The sequence below is a fragment of the Psammomys obesus genome, unplaced genomic scaffold (genome assembly GCF_907164565.1).
Source record: "Psammomys obesus unplaced genomic scaffold, mPsaObe1.curated_primary_1811, whole genome shotgun sequence".
NCBI classification, from domain to species: Eukaryota; Metazoa; Chordata; class Mammalia; order Rodentia; family Muridae; genus Psammomys; species Psammomys obesus.
The window spans coordinates 18,995,638-19,020,116 of record NW_026593286.1 but is presented as its reverse complement, the minus strand read 5'-3'; the positions used below and the strand labels follow the sequence as shown (position 1 = coordinate 19,020,116).

The window sequence follows — 24,479 nt, the reverse complement described above, 5'->3', positions numbered from 1 at the left end:
CTCTGAGATCAAGGTGGTCAGTGCTCCCGGACCCACCTGTCCCCATTTCTGCCTCAGCCCCATTTCTCTCCAACCTTTCTCTCTTTTCCAGAAAAGTCCTTATAGTCTTCCACCAGCTGTTGTTGTTGTTGTTTGTTTGTTTGTTGCAGCCTCCTGTGGGAGTTCTGACCTGTGTTACCATTGTCACCACCTGGGGAGGAAGAAACCATTTTAAGTGCTGTCTTCTTGGGGCTGCAGGAGGGCTGGCCCTCCCACCCATCTGAACTCAAGGAACATTTACTGAGCCCCTTGCAGCTCTCTCTTATCAGGCTCTGGGTGGCTCTCCCCTGACCCCAAACTCTTCACAGAAGCTAGCCGCTCAGGGTGTTAGGGAGGGCTTCAGACTGCCCTCTGGGCAGCACTGTGTTGCTCAGCTGTGCTGTACATTTGCATCACCTGGAGAGCTCAGGCCTCCCAATCTCCCAAATCGAAGGCCTGGCTGTTTATGCCACAGCTAAGGAGCCAGCAGAAGTCATGTTTAAGGATTCCCCAGCTGGCCAGCATGGAGGCTCGCATGTGTAATCCCAGTACTCAGAAGGCTGACTCAGAGGATTATACCAAATTCAAGGCCATCCCAGACTATAGGGTCAGAGCCTGTCTCAAAAAAAAATTCAATCAACCGATCAGACAGAAAGGATCCTGTGATGGTGTTGATTGTCAACTAGAATCATCTGGACCTCTGGGTATAGATGGTCATCTTGATTATGTTAATTGACACAGGAGGAGCCATCTTAGCTGCGGGACCATTCCCTAGGCATGGAATCCTGGGTTATATAACATGGAGAAAGAAGTCAAACGATGAGCGCGCATTCCTTCCTTTCTGTTTGCTGATGTGAGCAGTTTCTTCAAGTTCCTGCTGCCTTAACTTCTCTGCTGTGTTTGTACCCTTGAACTGTGTGCTGAAATAATCTTTCTCCTTGAGATGCTGTAGTTAGGGTATCTTATCATGACAACCAGAAAGTATCTGAGACAGATCCTCAGCAGATCTCACAGACAGCCGCTTTCGGGAATCGCTGTAGTGTTTTCTGTCTACTCTTGGCAACAAACAGCTGTGTTTCTAGAATTGCTTGGCATCTGAGTTGGTGGAGTAAATAAAGATCCACTCTCATCAGTGTGGACAGGTATCATCTAGCCCACTGAGAGCCTGGGTAGAAGAAGGTGCCCATTCCATCATCAGAAGGGAGAGGTGGGGGAGGGGTGGGATTTGGACCGGCAATTCTCACGGTTTCTTACCTTTGAACACTAATACCCTTCTTCATAAGCCTTTAGAAACCAAGTCACTGGATTACTTGTTTCTCCAGCTTGCAGGTGACAGACAGGTCACGGAACTTCCTGCCCTCCATAAGTGTGTGTCAGTGTTTTGATTAGTAAGTGGATCCCTGACTTAGAATGAATGGCTCAGACTACAATTTCCCAGCCCTACAATGGTGTGAAAGCGTATTTATTCAGTAGAAAATGTACTTGGAATTTTCCATTTTAATTGTTTGCCGTGGATGGTGATATGTGGCAACATGATATTCTTTCCCAATTCTGTACGATGGCACCAAGCCACAGCAGCTAGGCAGCACAAGATTGTAGAGTAAAACCACCGATATTGCGCAGTTGATAAGTTGTGATGTTTGGCAGATATGCTAGTCAGTTCTGTGTTACAGTAACGAAATACCTGAGGAAGTCAGCTTAAAAGAAGAAAACATTTTATTTTGGTTTACAACTTTGGAAGTTTCAGTTGATTGGACCATTGCTTTTGGGCCCTGTAATGAGGCAGTGTATCATGTGATTTGTGTGGTAAAGGAAACGTCTCTGGCTGGAGAGATGGCTCAGAGGTTAAGAGCACTGGCTGCTCTGCCAGAGGTCCTGGGTTCAATTCCATGGTGGCTCACAACCATCTATGGTGAGATCTGGTGCCCTCTTCTGGCATGCAGGTGTACACTGTATACATAATAAATAAATAAATCTTAAAAAGTAAAAAGGAGACGTCTCATCTCACGGCAGTCAGAAGCAAAATGGGAAGGGGCTGGGCTCTACCCCTTTAAGGGCAGGTTCCAGTGACCTAGTTTTCTCCCATAGAATTCTAACGTCTTCAGATAGCACCACAGGCTTGTGACCAAGGCATTTGGTAGACAGTTATCCAAGCCATTCAACAGTTACTAAATGCATTTCAGGAATTGTCGGCTGGTGATAGATTTATCAGGACCTGACCCCATCACAAACAAAGAACATGTATCTCGCTTGTCTGATAGAAAGCATAGTTCCTTGTGCTAGAACCCAAGGTCCAGAAGACAGGTTGAAGCTGGTTTTTGTTGGTTTTGTTTGGCTTGGTTTTTTGACACAGGGTTTCTCTGTGTAGCACCAGCTGTCTTAGAACTCACTCTGTAGTCCAGGCTGGCCTCAGTCTTGGAGATCTGCCTGCCTCTTGAGTGCTGGGATTAAAGGCACAGGCCAGGCAAGCTCTGTTTTGAATCTCAACACTCCCAGCTCCTGGAAGGAGTAGGAAACCCTCCCTGGTGTGAGCGCTCCTCCTTAGACTCTAAGGGTCTGGTTCATCCACTCTTCCTCGTCTTCAGTAGGATGAGCTTGCCTTGGGAATGCCTCCCTGCGGGTAATATACAGGCTAGTGAGGCAATGGATTGACCCCTGAAGACCCCACTCTCTCTTCTGTGGGTCTCTTTAGGATCCGGCAGAAATGCTGCTCTGGAAGACACTCCAATTAATTGCCTTACAGCCCTGAGATGGCACCTCCATCACCAGTCAAAGTTTTAATTAATCATGCCAGCAGATGGGCTGTCATGGGCCCCAGCAGCCAGGGTAATGAACTCATTTATTATCAGGCTCCATCAGTGGGAGGCATCTAGGATTCTGGGAAAGGAAGAGACGCTCCCGACACCGGAGCCCAGAATCTGTGAAGTTTGGGGGAAATCTCTGGAAATACCTTGATTTCAGACCTTTTTCTAGCTTGTGGTATAGAACAGGTAGTGACTTAAGTTAGAGGAAAAGGCCTACCAAGCCTTGATTTTTAAAAACATAATGTTCCTACATAGTAACAAACTCACAGCCCTGGCTCAGCATTTGAAATGCTAGGATTACAGGCATGTACCTTCGTGCCAAGATCTCACCTCCAGCCCCTCTCTGTGTGCTGAGGATCATCCCAGGGCCTTATTACATTTTAGAAAAGCATCCTACTGCGGACTGTATCTCCAGCCCTCAATGGAAGATGTCTTGATAGTATAGCATCGTAGATTGTTCTTGAAGTGGCCTGATTCGCTGGCACCCCTTGCGCCTACCTGGTTAATGAAGTTAAGGCTATACAGAGTAAGTTGTGACAGGTAAGCCTGATAGGACAGGTTAATCCACTAGTTCTTAATCCAGCGGCCATGACCTCTGCAAGCGTTTGCTGGATTTTATACTTCTCCGTTGTTTTGTTCTTTCTCCCCAGTGCCAAAACCGTGTTATGAACATATATTTTTTATAATTTGTTATCAGTTATAAACAGTGCTGGATTCATGAAAGACTGTGTAAATGTGGAGTACTATGTGCAGGCAACTGTCTCTAGGAAATAAAAAAACCTCTATTTAGCCTACGTTGGTTCTGAAGGTCTAAGCATCTTCTAATACAGGAACTTGAATCTTATCATAGATAAAGCTCTCACTTTGGCGGATTGCTGTAGACCTCCAAAAGCTCTGGGCAGAGAGAACTTATAATCATAGCCATTCAGGGATGAGAAGCAGGGTGGGAGAGAGCTGCAGCGAGTCCTTGGCTACCAGGGATCATGGGATCATGCAGTCCAGTCTCCTTGAGTGAGCAGCCTGGGGTCTAGCAAAATCAAAGCTACTGGTCTGATCTATAGACAAGTTTGTCTTTTCTTTTTTCTTTCCTTCCTTCCTTCCTTCCTTCCTTCCTTCCTTCCTTCCTTCCTTCCTTCCTTCCTTCCTTCCTTTCTTTCTTTCTTTCTTTCTTTCTTTCTTTCTTTCTTTCTTTCCTGTGGGTCACAGCCCCAATATGGGGTTGTGTAACCAAAAGAGAAAAATTTAGTTGCAGTGAGAAGTTTCTGAATATGCAACAACCCCATCCCAATCCAAAGTCAAATGCATAACGAGTCTGAGGTGTTTCTGGAGCGCTTGCCTGGGCTGCACGGCACGTCCTCGCTGCAGCCTTGCATATCCTGCATTATCTTGCATACCTCCCTTTATTTTGTTCTACACAAATGCCTGCATGCCATACAGTGCTAACAAACCCTACCCAAAACATCTCCGCTTAGAATCCAGACCCTGTGTGTGTTTGTACCGTACACAGAAAATTTTCTTCTCCTATAGAAACTTAATGACTTAATTACGGAACACAGAGTTATAATGTTTTTCCCGCCGTCATCATGTTTAAATGTTTGATTTTAAAAATTGCTGTTTGAGTTGTTGACTTGGGTTTCACAAAAAAAAAAAAAAATTATAAAAATGAATTTTGGCTTGAGATTAGAACAGAATGCCCAACAATTTCTGCAATGACCCTAAACACGCGAGTGGTGTCTTGTTCTGGGTATTTATGGGAAGTGGTGTTTTCAGCATTGGCCATTATAAAATAAAAATACGGATCAACTTTGAAAGACATTGAAGATACTCCATACCCTGCAGCATCAAATATGCAGGCAAGATTTGATTATTTGTGTTAAAAAAAAAACAAGACCCAAAACCCCTAAATGCACCCATCGCATTAATATGCCAATTTTCTTTAATCTTTAGGTTATATATATATAAATTTAAAAATATGTTTCTTTACGATTTATTATCAGTAAATGTTTTAATTTGTATACCCGTTTTAAATGCCTATATACTTGGGATTATGTAAAAGTTACCTGATTGGAGAGAGGTCATTAAATGGAGAAAGTTCTGGAAACCCTGGTTATGGTACAGGTGAACCTAAGGTCCAAGTGTCAGGCCCCTGCACCTTCTTTCTTCGGTTTCCAGGCTACCAGGAACCCCAGCTCGACCTGTTCACCCATGTACTCAAAGCAGCCTTCCATGGATCCTCCTGATCTTATCCCTGTTGTGTCAATCCCTTGAGTTGGCATTTGAGTTTTCTTCTAAGAAGTAGATCCCTGCCTTTCTCCAGTGGCTTGTTGGAAGACCCTTTATTCAGCATCCTTATCTCATACTGCAGCTGAGTCATGAGGCTGTAACAGGACCAGGTGCCAGGGGAACACTTGGGGAATCTTGATTCTGAGATGGTCTAAATGTCAGCTCTTCTTTGTGAGACAGATCCTTCTTTGTCGAAAGTAAACAGAATAAACGGGTCATTTTGCTACACCCATTTCTTAGTAGTATATAATCATCATGAAAAGTGGCACTGCGTACCCTTTAAATCTCTGCTATGAAGCCACAGCTTTCTTTTTTTCTTTTTTTTGGCTGGGTGTTATATAGCCCAGTTCGGCCTCCAACTTGCTACGTAGCCAAAGATGACTCAAACTCCTGATCCCCCTGCCTCTATTGCCTAAGTGTTAAGCTGACAGGCTATACCATCAGGTCTGGCTGAAATCAGAAACTTTCTAAGAGAGGTAAGGGTCTTCTAGAGCCTTTTGCACTCTGGTGACGGTTTGAGAGAGAAAACAGTCATTAATTTCTCTGTGCCTACTATGTGCTCATCAGATTAAGCAGCACAGTAACTTACACGCTAAAAGTGTGGCTTGTGGTTTTGTAAGAATAATATCAACTTGCACAACACTAACTGTGGCACAGAAGGGTCTCATATTCTGATAGCATTTCAGCTGAAAAAAACAGCAGGGAGATGACGTGAATTTCCCAAGTTCATACAAATAGTGAGAAGCGAAGGCCATTCAAACCTAGATGTATGGCTTCCCACTCTCGGCTTCTAGGCATCATACTATGTGGTCTCCCTAGGAAGACAGTGTGATGCTTTTCCCCAACCCCTGACAACAGTAAAATGGACCCCAGGGGCTTTCAAGGTTGACCTCATTGGAAGCACATTACACACGGAAACAGACATCAGTGTTTCAGAGTCTCTTCAGTGATGGAGAGATATGAAGATAGTACCACCATCTGCCCTGCCATAATGGTGCCTTCGGCGGATCTGCAGAGAATGGCTGTGTGGGGGATCTTAAGGACCAGATTGTGAGGACTGAGCAAGTGTTGGAAGGGACATATAAATGAAGAGTATACCTGTCGGCCCTAAGAACCACATGGCCAGACTGTGGACTCTATTTTCCTGAGGTGTGCCTACAGAGAGACGGGATCTGCAGTAGAAAGCAATGACAAAGTGGATCAGTGAAAGTTGTAATCCCCGTTGCCTGAGATACAGTACGGAGTGGTGAGAGCTATGGCCAACTGAAGGATGTATCCCATTCTAAGGGAAACAGCTATGGCTGAGTCCCAGCTATTGGCAGCCGTGGGGGAATATGAACTTTAACGGATACTGTAAATCAGAAATTGTTGAAGTATTTTTCTTTGATGTGGACTTTTTAATTTTGTTCTGTTGTGCTTTGAAGAACCTTCCGTGAGAAGGTATAGCACTGTGACAATCTCCAGTCAACTTCAGTATGAGCTAGAAGTTCTAGTTGGGAAAGGCCTAGTGTCCTCTTGGCTCTGTGCAGGGACAGTGGCAGGCGGTCATGAAACCAGGCAGCCCTCCTTAAGGAATCCATTGGTCCTAGGGACCGTCAATCAATCAAGCTCTTGTCAACCAGCATGTCGATGCCTAAAATTTAAGTCAGAAGGATCCAAGGACTGTGACCATCCTTGACATCCCAGGGAGGTAGAGTCCCCAATTCACACCACTTACGGCAGTTGCCTTTTATGCCCTGCAACTACCCTAACCACCAAGAAGCAACCACCTGCTGTTAGCAGACTCAGATGGACTAACTTCCCCCAAAGGAACGCGGTAAGCGGAATAGTAAATACATGCCCGAGTGTAAGGAATCAGACAGACTGGGTTTCTTGGCTCGCTCTCAGCAGCCATATGGTCCGAAGCGACTTAGAGTGTCTAGGCCTGTCTGCTCACCGCGTAAGCGGAAGAGCAGTAGCTGGTAGACGTGCCGGAGGCCGAGATTATTCAAGACCTTGAAAGTGCACGGCACAATGCCCGCCCCTCTAAGGAGCACTTCAGCAGTACCCGCAGCAGCTATGTGCAGCCTCCCCCCGACCCCCGGCAGATCTGCAAGCGCACGCAGCCGTTCCTTGCTTTCCATGTTGAGACTTCGGTTGAGCGCCTCTCTTACCTCATTGTTACCATGCGACTTTTCGGTCCAGATAGTCCCCTCCAGAAAGCTGCATGAAGCTAAGCTGTCCGGTGCAGTTGCTGGTGTTCACAAGTGTTTGGGGGGACTTGGTATTTGGCTAGAACTGAGACGTGCCGAAAATGTAAAATGCACCCTGGGCTTCAGTGTCTTAGTGAAAGCCAGAACGCAACATGCCTCTTTAGTCCTTCACACTTTGATTATATAGAGACAGACAGACAGACACTCTTATAGCCCAGACTAGCCTTGAACTCATGACGTAGCCAAAGATGTCCTTAAATTTCTGAATCTTCTGCCTCTACCTCCCAAGTGCAGGGATTACAGGCAAATGCCACCGCACCTGTTTTTAGGCCATGCTAGGGATTGAATCCGGGGCTTTGTGCCTGCTGGAAAGCATTGATTACATGCCAATGTGACCCTATCTTGGGTATAGTAAGTATGAAAATGTTATTTAAAAAAAAAAAAACTTTGCTACTTTTTATAGTTATTTTACCTATTTCCACTTTTTATTTTTAAAATTTTTTACACTTTTATTTTTTAGATGTATGAATGTTTTGCCTGCGTATATGTCTGTGTACCACATGCATGACTTGTACTCACAGAGGTCAGAAGAAGAAGAAGAAGAGGAGGAGGAGGAGGGGGAGGAGGAGGAAGAGGAGGGTCTTGGATCCCTTTGGACTGGAGTTATAGACAGTTATGAGCCACTGGGTGGATGTTGGGAATCAAACCCAGGTGCTCTGGGAGAGCAGCCAGTGCTTTTAACCACTGAACCACCTCTCTACCCTTCCCCCCTCTTACTTTTAAAAATAATAGTCAATATAAAATTCCAAGTTGTAGATGAGACTTGAATTAAATTTCTGGTCATCAGTGTAGCCTGACATAGAGTAGGCGCTCGATATACAGATGCTGGGTAAGGAAATGAACGAATGGCTTCCACGGCTTCTAGGCTTTCACTTGACTTCTCTAGCTGTGTCTCCTTGCTCTCAAACCACTTCCCCCGAAATGAGTGATGACCATGGACTCTCAGCTGCCATTCACCATCAGTCAACTTCTCGGTTCATCACTCCCCGTCATAAAGGATGGGCTTTGAGAACACATCCTCCATTAGCAACACAGCAGAGCAGAACCGCCCTGTGTCTCCCCAGACTTCGTCTTGCCGATTAAGCATATAACGTATCTCCATAAAAGCAGGTAGAACTCCTCGGATTATTGCTTCTTAGCCCATTGCCTAATGTCAGGGCTGGAAATCCTTCGGACAGTGTAGATGAAGAAGTGATCATGTGGACAGCAGTGGCAAGATGAGCCGTCAGAAGAGTATGCCATCTCTTCTTCCGGAACCTTGACCCCACGGTAAGGTCAAGCAGAAGCCCAGCCATCCTCTCCACAGGAAACATTAGTGCTGTAGTCCCTGTACACAGAAATCATGAGTACTCTCACTTGGAGCATGCTGTCATTTCTTTAAGTAAAAGGGCCGTGGGGTGCCCTTGTAATCGTGATAATAGTATTGGAAAAGCCAAAAGTGTTGGCAGGAGCTCTTTGGAAATCTCTGAAATCATTAATGTTATTGATCCAGAGAGGCAGCCAGTTGGCCCCCACTCTGCTGCTCTGTTTCTCCCTGTTCCACTAACACACACAACACCATCGCCACCACCTCCACACAGGTGTCGAATATGTGTCCAGGGACCCGTGTGCCAGTCAGGAAAAGGACTGATCAATATCCCAAGAGTCAATTAAATCCAAATGTGAAACAGTTACATACTGCCGTAAATACAAGCCAGAAGAGTAAGAAATAACAGAACCAAAAAGGAAGGACCGGTGTGCGTAAGAGTAGAAAAGGTGCAAGGAACAGACATGATTTGCTCTGCCTTATTTCCTCTTATGACCTCAGAATATCTTTACAAATCATGCACCTTATGGGCAAACCCTGATGGCACAGGTGGGACAGTAGAAGCCTCTTTGAGTAGTTGATGGAGAAGCACTGACTCAGGGTTCACAGCATAGCTAGAACAGGATGTTAAAAAAAAAAAAAAAAAGAGCCATGGACACATGTGTCATTCAGCTTCACAACAGTGTGGGCCATTTCCAAAGTCTTGGATTCTGAAAGGGGGGAGAAAGTCCCATTCTCTCTCCCAAGGGTCTTAGAGTCTAGAGAAGCTGGGACAGAAACACCTACTATCTAGAAGACTCAGACAAGGACAGACTGGACAAGGCTATATGGAGTGAGTGCCAGAGAATGCTGGAAGAGTATTTCTGGAAGCAACTAGGCCTGGACTTGAATGGAAGGGAATGTTGCTTGGTTGGGAAGAAAGGACCTTTGATTAGGAAAGGCGCTTGGTGTCTGAGCATGGAATGACGTATTCCTTTAGACTTGGTCCCATGCAAGACGGTAGCAGGCTATTCACCTTTCAGTCGTGGCTGTCACTGGTGGCCATGCCATTTTGCTTACACAACAGCAGTTTTCACTGAAGCTGTGTTTACTGTTTGCCCTCAGGGTTCCCACTGCAGTGTTTTCCCAGAGCGGAGGGGCTCAGCTGTGGGAACTAGGTTTTCCCGGCTCCCTGTAAACGCCACCTGCTGAGAGATCCAGTTGTCTCTCTGCCAGAGTGATGAATGTGGTGCAAAGCATGGAAGTGGGACGAGAAGAGAATGAATTGAAATAAAGGAAATAAAACAACCAGTGAAAACGCAGCATACAAGACGACATCAGCAATGAAAGTCAATGAGGCAAGCACCATCTGGCCCTGAAATAGGAACTTGCTTGCTTTCCTACCTGCTGGAGACTAACCTGGACGGGGGCAGCAGCTATCATCTTCTGCAGAGCTCTCCACAAGTGAGGTAAAGTTAGTTTATTCATGTTAGCACCTGACTTTGTTCATTCATTCCTGAGTTTCGTCCTTTCACTAATCTCTCTTCCTTTCTTTCCTTTCTCATTACAGCTCACTCCTGAACATTTGCTAAGATCTAGTCATCTAGCCCGCCGGCTTTAAGCCTTCTTGCCAGGGTCTCTTTCCACAGAAAAATCTGCTCTGACACTCCTTGTTGTCAGCATGAGCTATGTCTCCCGTTGCCCACATGCAGTACCCATTATAACCACGCTGATACCAACCGGCCAGTTCCATCCATACCCTGCCAGTCCCCCACTCACGTTACATGATATGCCAGGCCATGAATGAGCCACATTGTTTTATGTATTGGCAGCTTTGCTTTTGAAGGTTCCTCATCCTGGGACTGTGTTTTTGTTGTTGTTGTTTTGTTTTGTTTGTTTGTTTGTTTAGTCTCTTCCAACAACATCTCAGCTACATGCCTTACTGATACTTCTAAAGGCAAGCATGAAGGCATTGAGTATGTGTCACTCAAGCCTAATGCTGAGGAGAGCATTAATTGGCAAGCAATGCCCCCAGCTGCAGCCCTTCTGGCTTTGTTTATGCCCAGGATTCCTGCAGGCTGTTTCTATCAATGACTGCACACAGCCGAGAATTAATGCAACCTCATCTAATGGATAGTGCTAGTTCAAGGCCACCATAAATCTCTCCTGGAAATGCTCTATGATATGAGATTTTTTTTTTTTTTATTTTACTCTAGCCTCCTTTTCCATATATGTCAGTCTGCATTGTGGTATGAAGGTTCTTTCTGCCTTTCCTGTTCCCACCTCACCACAAAACTTCTGCCTAACCCTGTGTTTAATCGTTTTTCTGCTTTTATAACAGATTAACACAGACTGGTTAATTTATAGAGAAAATGAATTTAGATATGCCCTGCTAGAGAGAACTCATTTCTACTATAATGATGATGCCCCTAGAATCCAAACAGAGGTCCTCTTGGGCCTTGTCCATCATCCGGCATTGCTGCTCTTGGAGTTCAGTTTCCAACCTGTGAACTTTGGGGCACACATTCAAACCATCACCCACTTCTTGGATGCCCTTCAAAACTAACTTGCTAAAGCCAGCGCCACCTTGTTCTTGAAGCCCTTCCTCTTTTGTGTGAGACTGGACCTTCTCTCTTTCATACCACCTGTCCGCCTTCTCTGTACTTCACGAGAGCACTGTTTTTAGATTTTATTTTTACACTTGTTTCGTGTGTGTGTGTGTGTGTGTGTGTGTGTGCGTGTGCGTGTGTGTGTGTGCGTGTGTGTGAGTGCACGCGCCACTGCACACATGTAGAGATCAGAGGACAACTCTGGAAGTCAGTGCTCTCCTTCCATGATGTGGCTTCAGGGGACTGAACTCATATTGTCAGCAGGGCAGCAGATGCCTTGACCCCCTAAGCCAGCTTGCTGCCCCTACATCATTCTGAAAATTAAAATTAATGTGTGTGTGTGTGTTTGTACGTGTACATGCACATGTGTAAGTACTTATGCCTGGAGTATGTGTAGATGTCAGAGGACAGCTTTCAGGGGCTGGCTGTCCCCTTCCACTTCAGCCTCGCCCTGGTCTACACTCCAGCCTAGCCGACCTGTGATGATTCTCTGGTCTCTGTCTTCATCTCAGCATACCAAGTGCGGAGATGGCAAACCTGGCACACCTTATCTGCCTCTTACATGGCTTTAGAAGACATAACTTGGCTCAATGGGCTCGTGTGGCAAGCGCGTTTACTTGCGGAGCCATCTCCCTGGTCCACTCTTTACTAAAACTGTCTGTATCTATGACTGTCTGAAGCTCTCAGACTGTAGAGTCCATAAAATTGAGAAATTTCGTGTCCTGTTCATCCTGTTAACGCCACTTCCTAGTACGTGGCTGTCATACCCGGATGTGTGATGAACGTACATGGAATGGATGAAAGAGTGATCTCTTTATTCACTTACTATTTCTCCCTGGCTATGTGGTAGGTGCCGAGAACAGAGAGGGAAAACAAAAATTTCTTGAACGTACTCAAAGGCGATGCTTTACCTGACATCGGTCCTAGAAATATGAACTGAAAACCTGAAGAAGGTATGTGTGTTTGCACTGGGTAGAGCCAGAGGGAGGCAGGATAAAGAAGGGTTCCTAGAGAATGTAGCCTTTGAATTGGGCCCTGGGGGATGTGTAGAATATGCATAAGATGGGGACAGAAAGAGCCCCCTCTTCCAGCCTGAGCCTGTGCCTACAGGGGCATGGAAGGGGCAATGTGATGTGGGCTTTATGTTAATTCTAGTATGAAAATTTTCACAGGCAAAGAGAAGGTTCCTTCTCTGTTGTTCTAGCTGACGAGGGCTCTGTTTATTTGGTGTTTGTTTACTCTGCCTAATTCCCTGGGGTCTCCATCTGGCTCCATCAGTAGCTCTTTGCTGTCAGTCTCCTTGATTGACTTTCCCAAGTCACATCTGGCAGGCTAAGAGACCAGGATGGCACCTGGGAGACTGCAGGCATTTGGCTGGGCAAGAAGATCCCTCAGTGATTCTCTGCAGCTGACACGTCTCTGGGCGGAGGACTGATCAGTGCCTGTTATCAGGGTCCAGTGGGTCCTGCAGACTGTGGGCTGGAGTGGGCATGAGATGAGGCACTGGCATCAGATGCCTGTGTCTTCTTCTGGACACACAGAGCGGGGCCTAGTCTCAGAGGTGCCTGGCTGCAGAGGCCCTTCCCAAGCACAGAGGCTGCAGCACAAAGAACAGGCCCCTGGTGGCTTCAGAGGCTGATCTACAAAACTTCAGGCTGGAGGAGAGAAGATAAGAAGGCCACTCCTGTAGCCTATGATCTGTCTTGCTGCCCCAGCCCTCCATTAGCCCATAGGTAAACTCCCCATTGCAAATTTCCTCGCTCTCAAGCTTTTCTTACAGCGGAGCATCAGACGCGTAGATGTCCTTGGCATCCTCTATGCCACATCTGGGGATAGCCTTTCCTCAATATAGCAAGCTATTTCCAGTTTAAAACTTAGGTCTTTTTTTATTAAAAAAAAATGTTTTTTGTTTGTTGTTTTGGTTTTATTTTATTGTATGTGTACCACAGAGGCCAGAAGAGGACACCAGATTTCCCTGGAACTGGAGTTATAGACGAGTTTGGGCCTCTATGTGGATGCTGGGAATCAAACCTGCATCTTTTGGAAGAACACCAGTGCTCTTAACCACTGAGGCATCTCTCCAGCCCTGACTTTGGTCTATTTTGAGACAGTGTATATAAGCCCAGGTTGGTTGCAAGAGCATAATGTTCTTTCCGATATACAGCCTCCTGAGTGCAGGGCTTCTAAGAGTGAGCAGCCATTGAAAAATTCTCAGAAAAGGCGAGCGAGGACTCTCGCAAAATATAGAAATATAGGTAGCCTGTGGTGTGCGTACATATGTGTGAGTTTTTGTATGTGAGTGTGTGTGTGTGTGTGTGTAAACATGGTCTCTATATGTATCTCAGGCCACCCACAAGCTGGCCACCTTCTGAGTAGCAGGATTGTAGGTGTGCACCACCATGCCTCATTTGATACCTATTTCCTAAAGATATTTTAGTTGCAGTTTTTGTAATATGTTTTGTTTTTAATTGTGTGTATGAGAGGGTATGTCGATGCGAGGGCAGTTGCCCCCAAGGCCAGAGGTGGCTGATCCCCTGAAGCTAGAGTTACAGGTAGCTGGTTGTAGGCCGCCTGATAGGGGCTGGGAATAGAACTTCGGTCCCCTGAGAGGGCCGTGTGTACTCTTAACTATTGAGCCACCTCTCTAGCCCCTACTCAGTTTTCAGTGGCGGTTTCTTGTCACGCTGACGCACGGAAGTATAAAACATCATGCAAACACTGCACAAATTCATCCCTATTTATCAAAATGTAAACAAAAATACCAACCACACAAGCACGAGTTCTCCTATCATGTTCATCAGTCTCATACCGGCTCAGCAGTGAATAGTCCTCATTAGTTTGATTATCTCTTTATATTCTTTTGGAGAAGGCTATGTTGAAATTAAAAAAAAATAAAATAAAATATAAAAAGGTCTGGTGATTTGGATGAGAATGTCCCCTGGAGGCTCGAATGCTTAAACGCTTGGTTCCCAGTTTTGTGACACAGCACGGGGAGGTTAAAGAAGTGTGGCCTTGTCGGAGTGGGTGAGTCACAGAGTTCCAGAAGACACAAATCGTTTCCTGTGCGTTCTCGGCTTTCCTGTTTGTGCATCTAAATTGAGCTTTCAGCTGCTGCTCCGGCACCACGCCTGCCTGCCTGCCTGAGGCGGCCACGCTCCCTGCTGAGACGGTGATGGACTCCTGTCCCTCTGGAACCGTATGCCATAAGTAAACCTTCCCTTCTGTACGCTGCCTTGGTCGTGGTGCTTTGTCACAGCAATGAGAAAGTAACTAAGGCGGGGGGGTGGTGTTCGTGTTTTGTTCTTGTTCCACAAATACACAGCCCTTGTGCATCTGTTACATGATTCCATTTAACATCATTTTTAGCACTTTCTCTGTCCGTCTCTTTGGGCTTGTGACATTTTTTTTTCTCAGACGCTGATGGTGTCACGGGGCCTCAGTATCTCGTCCTTCCTCACCTCCTTGTGCATAGATGTTTAGGCCCTTTACAATTCGTGGTATTGTTACAGCGATGCTACACCCATCCTTATTTCTCAAACAGTTTGCAAAATGCCACCGTCTCTCAGCAGTGTCCCAAAGGAATGACATTCGTGGGTTGAAGGGTAAGTGTGCATTAAGCTTATAGAATGCTAGGGAGTGGCCCTCAAAATTATCACACTCATAGTGTGGAGAAGATGCCCCCCAGCTGGCCTACCCGCGTCCCAGCCCATCTGTTTCTCTTTTGATGAGTTCTGTAGCAGGAGTGGAGTAGGGTAAACTGTATCTTTGGCTGTCCTAACAGTGGCCTTGTGACGCATTTCTCGGCAGAATGATACAGACAGAACATCTAGGCATTGAAGCACGGTCCCCAGAAAGCTCCAGCTTTTCCTGATGTAAAGTGGGGAAGGGGAAGTGGCTGGGGCGAGGTCCTCCTCCTTCTTTCCTGCTTTGCACCTTACTAGATCGCTTGGCGATAGGAGGTCACAGCCACAGATGACAGACCAACTTGCTAAGGACTACTCAGCAGACAGAAAGAGCTTAGACTGTCAGTGGCAAAATCTATTGTTAGTCGCAACAAGCCTGATGCCAGCAAGTACCTACTCTGGTCAGATCATTATACAAGTTCTTACTGTTTAACCTGTCCTGGTTGGGTATACGTAACTTGTGGCTGAATGAAAACTTAAAGTTAGTTGGCTTTTAGTACCGGGTATCCATGTCTGCTGTGGTTTAACCTTGGGTTTTTTTTTTTTGTTTTTTTTTTTTATATGCTGTGGTAATGATATAATAAAATGATAATGGTAGCCATTATTCCCTGTCAACTTTATATGTATTGTCTGTAAGACTTACAAAGTTCTTATAGCAAATATTTATTTGAAAGGTGAGTAAACCAGATATCAAAATGCAGAAGAATCTGAATCAATTCTGGCTGTGTCTGTAGGCGTTCCTCTTTCATACCGGGGCATCGTGGTGTTTGCTTGATTTAACAAGAACAAAGGGGCCAATGGTCTAGAGGCCTGTGGCATTTTCAAATGCACCATTCAAGTGCAAGGTTTGGCTTTTGTTTTCCCACAAACACGTGAGCACTGTGAATATTGTCCTACAGGTTGTATTTTGGAATAAACCAAATGACTCAAGGCTTGTGGGTGAGGATATGCCATGGTCAGGGCCAGGAGTAATGGAGACTCTCATGTCTTTGGAGAGCAGACCAAGGCCTTACTTTTAGCTTTGCCTCTTATTTTTCTGGTATTCTGAACTCTGACTCTGTCTTGTAGACTCACAGCTTGTTTCTGTCCCTCTCTGAGCTTTCAAGTCAGTTATGCTTTCTCATAGGTCTGTCTGGTTTCACCTTGGTTTCACTATCTCCCCTAATGCAAGCTTGAAAAAAATTTTTTTAAACAGACACTCTTGAAACACATGTATGCGATTCTGCATACTGTCTTCCTATTGAAGAATCGTTTACTCTGAGCAGATCCATAAAGAGAATTAAGAATAATCCCAGTTGTAAATGCAGATGCAAAGCCATCTTGAGCCCTTATACCAAAGGAGAGAGAGGCAGCTCCTTCCAGTTCTGATGACCTCTGAACAAACATCCCATAAGTTTAAACCAAAGCTTTGTAGTGGGATTTCATAATGGGTATTTCAGTTGTAACATAAACCCACTTCAGACAACTGTAAGCAAAATGGAATTCATGGTTAATGCCACTGGATTCATGTGTGGGTTCAGGAGAGTTAGGACCGTCTCACTCCTGTTTGCTCTGTGTGCCACTTTCTGACTTTATTTTGAAGATAAGTACTTTTCACGTGGCGTGAAATGGTGACTTCCATGTTCCTGGATTTATGACTCCTTACCGGCAAGCCTAGTACAGGGAAACAGTGTTTTTCTCTAGCTTTGATAGATCAATCCTGGGGAAGAGTTAGGTTAGCTTTAGTTATCCACCTGTTTCTGAGCAAATCTCCAAAGACAGGTTAATTCATGGGTCTATTTGAGATAGTTTAGTTATCTAAGCTTGGGTCAGGATTCCCACTCCTTGATTGCTTAGAGGTATTCATGCTACCAAAGCCACACGGTGTAGATTTGCTGTGGGAAAGAGGTTTTGAGTAAGGGATAGGCAGAAAATAGCGGATGTCCATGAAACGATTTGTAGATAGGACCTCAGTCCTGAGCCTTTTGAGGGAAGGCCTAGGGCTTACAGTGAGGTCACCATGGTTCGGTAGGCAGGAGGGGGCTCGGCATGCCTGGCGTGAACATGAACCACAATGGCAGTTCTGGACTCGCCTTACCTTTTCTTGGAAAAGCCACAGCAGCCTTTATTGCAGGACACGGGGGGGGGGGGGGTGTCTCTCAAAAGTGACCCCTGGGACAAAGGAGACGATGCCCCCAAATTAAGTTTTAGTGACATTAGAGAGCTCAGGGACTTTCTGGTCCTCTCCATTGTTGCCTGAGTGCCCTGGGGTCTTGTGTAAAACTGCAAGGCTGTTAAGGCACAGGCCTTGCCTGGGTGCACTGTTCAGGAGGATGCATTTGTCGCTTGCCTGTGTCTCCTCTGTGTGTATCTGTGTGCCGCGTGTACATGCATAGCTATAGTGCTTTGAGGTAGAAGAAGGTGACAATCCTCACGTGATTTTGGATAACTGGAACCCTACCACTTACCCAGGTGCTCTTCTTGCTTAAGTATTATTTCCCCTTAAATATGTAAATTCCTGGGGAGATAAGCACTGTTAGCTTCTCTACTTACAAAGTAAGGAGGTGAGAGCGAGCTTGTGGGGCGGGCCCTTTTGTGAGAAAAGCTTTCGATGAGAAACTCTGAGCCTCTTACGGGGGTTTAAAAACGAGGCACTGGGCTCCTGGAAGGTGGTTATGTCTCACTTATATCTGAGCTACTCATTTGACAAAAACTTCCCACGCAGCAGTTTCTCAACACAGGCTCTCCTATGAATAAGCTCTGGGTTGCCTTCCAATTTCCAGCAAAAGTGTTAAACGTAACTGTAAGTGGCGATGTTTAGGTAGACACAAGAATCGCGGTGGCAAGAGCGTGGCTAACATCGGGGTTTAACATAAGGTCCGAATAAAGGAATTATTACAAAGGTGAATAATAGAAACCCCGAGCTTAGGGTCCCTGGATTTGGAGTAGGAAGCGGCTGGGACATTATTTAGGATTTGGATGATAGAAATTCCCAGGGAAGGTATGTCTTTCCATGGGATGGGGGACACAGAGCTTGGAACTGATCTGAGCCACCACTGAAGAAACATACGTAAGTGGCATCTGAGCGCATCCAGCTGCTGAAGAGATCATTAATTCCTCCATTGCTTCTTAAATTGGGATGTCTATATACCTTTCTGCTTCTCCAAGAGATGGTGTAATACAGTGTTCCTAGCCCAATGTAAGCTATCAAATGGCCAAGGGGTAACTTCCAGCTCTGCCGGATAGTTGCATGACTGTATGTACCACGCCTAACCTCTCTATGCCTCCCTTTCCTCACCTGGGAATTGGAGATAGTAGAATCTTAGAGATACTAGGATATTCAATTCTTGTGGCTAATTCTGGCAACCAGATTACTTAAAATGTTGGCAGTAGAGCATGGCAAAGGGAAAACACTGTGTGGCTAGCTACTTCTATTATGTCTTTATTGAGAAAGGGCACTGTTGTTAGACACAGATTCTGAGCATATGACTTTCTTGTTTAATAGATGCAAAAAAGCATATTGCCCCTTCTTTGTAGAGAGAACCCCATCAGGATCATAGACCCCTGGCAGTGTTCTGTGCCTTCATGCCAAGGGCCAGGTTCCACCTGTCCTCACTAGCTGGGACAACAGAGACCAGGTTGAGACCAAAGCCGATGGCACCGGAGACACTCAAGTTTAGGACTTCTTCATATGAAGCTTAAAGGGTACAGGCTCCGGATGTGCCATCCTCCTTCTGTAGCTATAAGCCCTCCCCACCCCCAGCTCCTCCTTTTTCCTAAGCGTCACGTGATAGTGAGGCGTGGAGGGAACGCATCTCAGTGATCTGGATGAAGTCCCCAGTGGTCTACTTCATGAAGGTTCGGCACCGAGGAAACCGGTGGCTTCCTCATTCCAGGGTGAGCAGCATTCAGAGTGCATGGGGTGTGCATGAGGTGGGACAAAGCAGGGGAGAGGGACAAGTGTCTTCTTCATTATCAGGTGGGACCAGACAAAGCAGCTCAGACTCCGGGCTCAGAGCCAGGTCAGTGCCAGGTCATCTGAGGACCTCCCTCAACAGTTTACAACACACAAGCCTTTTCAAATCACGATCCATCATCCTGCCTGTGAGAGTAAGAGAGAGGGTGGGGGCTATTACATCTCTGCTGTTGGGTCAGAGCCTCATGGGTAAAATACTTCTTGACTGTTTGATACTAATAATTAGAATCATTTGAGATGAGGTGATGAGGAAAAATGCAAAATATGTTTTCCCCATACCTTCTCTCCTGTACAATAGAACAAATCCTGTTGATAGAGCATATAGGTCCCCTGAGGGGTTGGTTACTGTTGCAGCAAATCGTTCTTCTACCCCCAGCAACCTATCTGTATTTAAGGACAAAACAAAGGGATAGCAGTAACTTAGGTCTGGGAGGTAGTTGACTATTTTATTAAAAAGCTCGTATGATATTAGGGGTTCTGTGCTCCAAGATGGCAACAGATCTGATTCTCCCCAAGAATTATTTTTATAGTTATACTAATAATAATTGGGGATATTGGGCACTGATATCATATCAGTAGCACCCTCCATCGTGATGTGACTGCCTCACGTGAGGAGCCCCAGCCTGGCACTCTGTCCATCACTGGGAACCAAAGCCATGGTCCAGGGCTAGGTAGGTAATCTTTTTTTTTTTTCTTTTTTCAGAACCCTCATAAAATCTCACCATTTACTCATAAAAGTGTGCTTTAATTATGTCTATTGCCCTTTCAAAATCCCCCAGTTCCCAGATATAATTAAGTCTCTAATATAAAAACAAGCTCCCATTCAACAGTGATATTATCTAGATAACATCAGGAATTGATTTTTAAATAAAGTTTGCATTTTTTCCCCCTAGGGGGAAAAAGTTTGTTTTTATTTAGTCCCAATTTCCACAACCTCCAATTTTTCCCTTACAGGCTTCTACCATGGCGGCCTCTGTACATCAGCTTGGTGGAGTGCTGCTAACTGTCTAGAGGAAGCAAGATGGAGTAGCTATGGTTTCAGCCAGACTCCCTGGTGAAATCATAATGGTGGCTGTGGGCAGGTTATTTCTTTTTACCTCAGTGCCCACATCCGTAGAACAAAGATAACAGTGGCATCTACTTGACAAAGTTGTTGTAATGGAGATCTACATATGTTAAACATTTAATTTGCTGCCTTGCATATAGTAAGAATTTCAGATGTCAGCTGGTATTTGGCCCCATTCATGGTACCTATAAGCTCCATTCCCTGAGGCACAACGGATTTGCCAACCTGTTGGGCAAAATCAATTCTGACTTTTGTTCTCTCTCTTGTGTTTGGCCTGTCAGGCAGAGTATATGTTGAAAGAAGAGGAGGTCTGTCACCTTCTGAAGGAAGGAGTACCCCCAGTACTGTCTTATTCATTCAGAAGAATCTATTGAACATCGCAATGTGCCAGGCCCTGCTGCAGGCCTTGATTATATAGCAATCAACAAGACAAAACAGGGATTTTCTTTCTTGAGCTTGCCTCATCAAGACACCACAAAGTCCAGCATTCTATGAGAATTTCTCATAAATTGCATCTTTTTCAGTGCCACAGGCTTCTCTAAGACTCTGGATTGTAAGATTCTCTGGGATGTAATCTTTGCAAAGTACTGCCTCCTGCTAGTAGCTGCTCACCTAACTATAATTACTGACAATGAGGGCATGTTGCGTGTCCCACTGATGATACTGTCTGACCATCCATCAGTCCTAAGGAAGGAGGGACAGGTCAGTCGTAAGAGAGGAGGGAACTTTGTTACTTGCGATCTACCTAAGCCTTCCCTTGATTTGGGCTCTGATTTGGGTGCTGCCCTCTGAGCCTCAGAGAAAAGTATTCAATGAAACCTGGTCCTAGATCTCCCTTCTCAATTCTCTCAATTTATTTGAAATAGACCCAGTGTGGTGGAGCTCCCTAGAGATTGTTCTAGCACCGATACTTGTAGGATTCTTGCGCTGTATCCTGGGGAAGGTTTGAGAGTACTTCCTGCTTTGGCCTGATGTAATCCATTTGTTAAGAACCCTCACCCACCCACCCCCTAAAAATGTCCAGGAATCTCATTGTTTCAATGCAGGCATGCACACACACACACACACACACACACACACACACACACACACACCATGTACCTACATCTGTCACGTGTACCTGTGAATCAATACACACATAGATGCTGTTGATGCCAGCGTACCTGTCTGCCCTAGCCTCTGTACTCTCAAAGAAGAAATGAAGACACTTTGAACTCTTGCTAAGGAAACTTACAGAACAGAGAAAGAAAAGTGGCTCTCACTGGAGGAGACAGAGAAAGGAAGAAAACACAGGAAAGGGACGCGAATGGTAGGGAAAGAGATTTTATTTCCAAGCTTTTAAGAGAATATTACAAACAACAGACAGTTTTAAAAAACCCTAAAAACTAGTTTTAAAAAAGTACTTGACAGTGTCCATTTAATACCCAAGGATGACGTGTCCATTGTGCAATGACAGTAAGAAACTCTTCAGGTGACCACCCAGTGGCCTTTCCTTCCTGCCAGGGTCCCAGAACATACAGGTGGGCTCTTGCCTGCTTCCCTGGTGTGCCTTGGTGTGCCTGGTGCGCCTGGTTCCCTGGTGTGCCCAAGGGGCACATAGCGCTGAGCACAAGGCAATCTGGGCCTCTGTAGGGAGGGTACCAAGCAGCAAGAAATACTTAGATTGATGGTTACTCCTTCCTTGAGATGCACAGGCCACACTGTAGCAGACCAAGGTGACAGGGTCTCTCTTTCTCTCCCCATCTCTCTCTGTGCTTGCCCTATGTGAAGGCCAAGGCCGAAAGGACATGGCACCGAATTGTCCTGATTGTGGGTGGGGCTCAGTAGTGGGGGAAAAAATTTCATCCCTGGCTCGACAGTTTGGAGGCTGACGCCACAGCAGCGGAAGTGTGCTTGAGATTCTCATGAGAAGTCTGCGCTTCCCTCTACACGAACATGTATGTGTATGAGCCCCGACTCCCCCCTCCCGTAAACATCTTTGAGCCAAATCACCATAAAATAAAGAAGGAAACAGAAAGATACCCATCTCTAAACCTTAGCTTTCTTTGAGCTCACGGGACACTTGGAATTACAGCTAGGAAAGTTCTTTCTGGGGGACACAGCCCCATCTCCCTGGCCAGGCAGACCAACAACTCCCTTCCTGAACCATCTCCTCCTGGGGTGGGCGAGGGCGGGGGGGGGGGAATCCGTAAAGCCATTTGAGTCACTGAGATTTTACAAAGTGCAGAGGCCCCCCGACAAGCATGGTAGGGGTATCAGCTCACAAGGCTCCACTCTCTCCCTGGAGTACCCAGTTCTAGGAAGCATCACGCGGGCAGGAACAAACCCAAGGCTTCAAGAGACATGTGGATTATAAAAGCTCTTTGCTTGGTTGATGGCCCTTGCTCTTTCTCTTTGCTGCCCTTAACACCCACAGGTACAGAAGGTACTCCAGGTACCTGCCACCATTTTCTGCCCATGCCTGATTCCATCTCTCCCACCCGTTATTGTGGAGTTTGTGTTGGTTTTCCCTTGCAACAGACGGGAAAATCATAAGAGCACTCCAGCAGGCTCTACCCATAGCTCCCCTCTGCTCCAGGCTCCCTCAAGGCCCAACACCCAAAACTGCCAGATTTTTGCCTGCCATCCCTGCTCCCTGGGCCCCTCCTGGCCAAGCCTCTTTCCTGTGGTGTGTGTTCGTGTGCTCCCAGCCTTCCTCCCAGGCCATCTTTCACACCGTGGTGACTCTCATGACGAGCTCTCGGCTGCTGCTCTGGCTACTCCGCTGTTCATGAGGTCTCAAGTGACTCAGGATGTGTAGGATGGTGTAAGCACAGTGGTGTTGGGACACAGGGTCTGAGGGGTGGCTGGCAGCCCTGGCGGGGCCCTCCTCACGGGCAGGTGGGCTGGCCGCCTCCTCTTCCATGGAGGGGATGTTGGCTTGGGCAGACGAGGAAGTCTGTAGGTTTGCCCTGCCTCCTGACTTTTGATCCTCTAAGTCTTTCGTCTTGTCATAGTTTAGCACCTTCCACTGCTGGTTCACGGCCTGCCAGCGTTTGAAGATGCGGTACACTGAAGGCCCTTCGTGGATGATGAGACCTAGGAGGAAGAGGAGAAAACAAAAGCTAAGGAGAGAAGGCAAGCGGCTGTGGGAGAACGCCCCCACCTCATTAACTTACACACATAGGAACCGAGGAAGCTGGGGTTCCACTGTGTTGATTTCATTCCAAGTCCAGCTCTGAACCACATGATTTCAGAGTACCACTAGTTTCCCAGGCTCCGTGAGTCACCAGAAGGGTCACGAAATAGCTGGGATCCACATGAAATGTCTTCACCTACTTCTGCTCCATCCTGCCCCCTTCTTGACTTGACACAATTCAAATTCTCCGTTTAGATCATAATATAAATATTTTTCCTCCCTGTATTACTTATTCACGACACCCTGTGCTTAGCAGGTGTGGAATGAACCGTGCACTTCTAAAAAGGCAACAAAAATGAAATCCTGTGGTCGTTCCGGTCCTGCCAAAAGACATCTGAAACTCCACTCTAGCTCTTCACACAGCCAGTGCTACTGAAATACAAATCCCTCTGGCAGAGTGAATATTCTTGCAGTTATATTGGTCAAATGCAGCAGGAGCTAGTGAAAACAAGCCACATCTGCCAACAAGGCAAATGGATATCATTTGTAAGCCTACTGTGTGCAAAGCATTTGAGATCCTGTCGTGCCTGAGACAGTAAGTCTTGTCCTCGGAGAGCTTATATTTAAGCGAAGAGGCACATACAAGATGTGCAAAGATGTCAACCAGACCCTTTTCCTGTGTGGGCACATGCTAGGAGGAAGATGAAATAGGCCTAATGACCCCTTGGCTACAGGCATTTGGGGTCTTGTTTTGGCAAAAGGGAAGAGAAAGGCAATGGAAAGAGGCAAGTTTAAGTTGAAGCTTAAATGAGAAGGAGAGGTATGTGCAAAGACCTGTAGAGAGAACACATTCCTGGTGGGAAATGCAAGCGCCTAAGCCAGGATGTTACCAATGAGTTAGTGTTGAAAACCAGGACCTTTACAAAGTGATTAGGTTGTGAGAACTCACTCTTGACGATCAGACTACACGACTTACAAAGAACTCTGATAGACAGTTGGCTTTTATCTGTTCTTCTACTTTTTGCTATGTGAGGGTAGGGCAAGAAATCTCTCAGCAGGCCTGAGGACATGGCTCGGAGGGTAAAGTGCTTGCCATGCATGACCTACAGTTGGATCCCTAGAACCCACTCAGGGTCTTCATGCTTCCCCGGCAAACAGTTTACTGAATACTCATACATATATTTCCCAAATATGTCTCAGTATCCCCTTTCCTATCCTGAAACATGGCTCATACAGTGTTACAAGCTTGCTGTGTGTTTTTTAATTAATGGAATGCCTTAATAGATAATCAGAAAATGACAGAAAACAAAAGGGGAAGTCACTTGTAACAAAATGGTAAAGAATTCAATGTGCTAGGGTACAACTGCATTAAAGAACAAAGCACACTAGAAGAAAATCATCCAGAG

General features: G+C 45.9%; 1 protein-coding gene and 1 long non-coding RNA gene across 2 annotated transcripts in view; one reads left to right on the top strand and one right to left on the bottom strand.

Moving 5' to 3' along the window:
* The first annotated feature begins 18,788 nt into the window (after window positions 1–18,788).
* Window positions 18,789–19,858, top strand: LOC129683716 (uncharacterized). The gene is made up of 3 exons (XR_008721193.1): window positions 18,789–18,810; window positions 18,893–18,935; window positions 19,844–19,858. It is a non-coding gene; the product is annotated as an uncharacterized LOC129683716 (long non-coding RNA).
* Window positions 19,859–21,191: 1,333 nt separating this feature from the next.
* Window positions 21,192–24,479, bottom strand: part of Marchf4 (membrane associated ring-CH-type finger 4) — a 113,029-nt gene continuing 109,741 nt past the window's right edge. Inside the window, exon 4 of the mRNA XM_055617115.1 lies at window positions 21,192–23,033. Coding sequence (XP_055473090.1) covers window positions 22,666–23,033 — 368 coding nt within the window. The 3' untranslated portion in view covers window positions 21,192–22,665. The remainder of the gene's footprint in view (window positions 23,034–24,479) is intronic.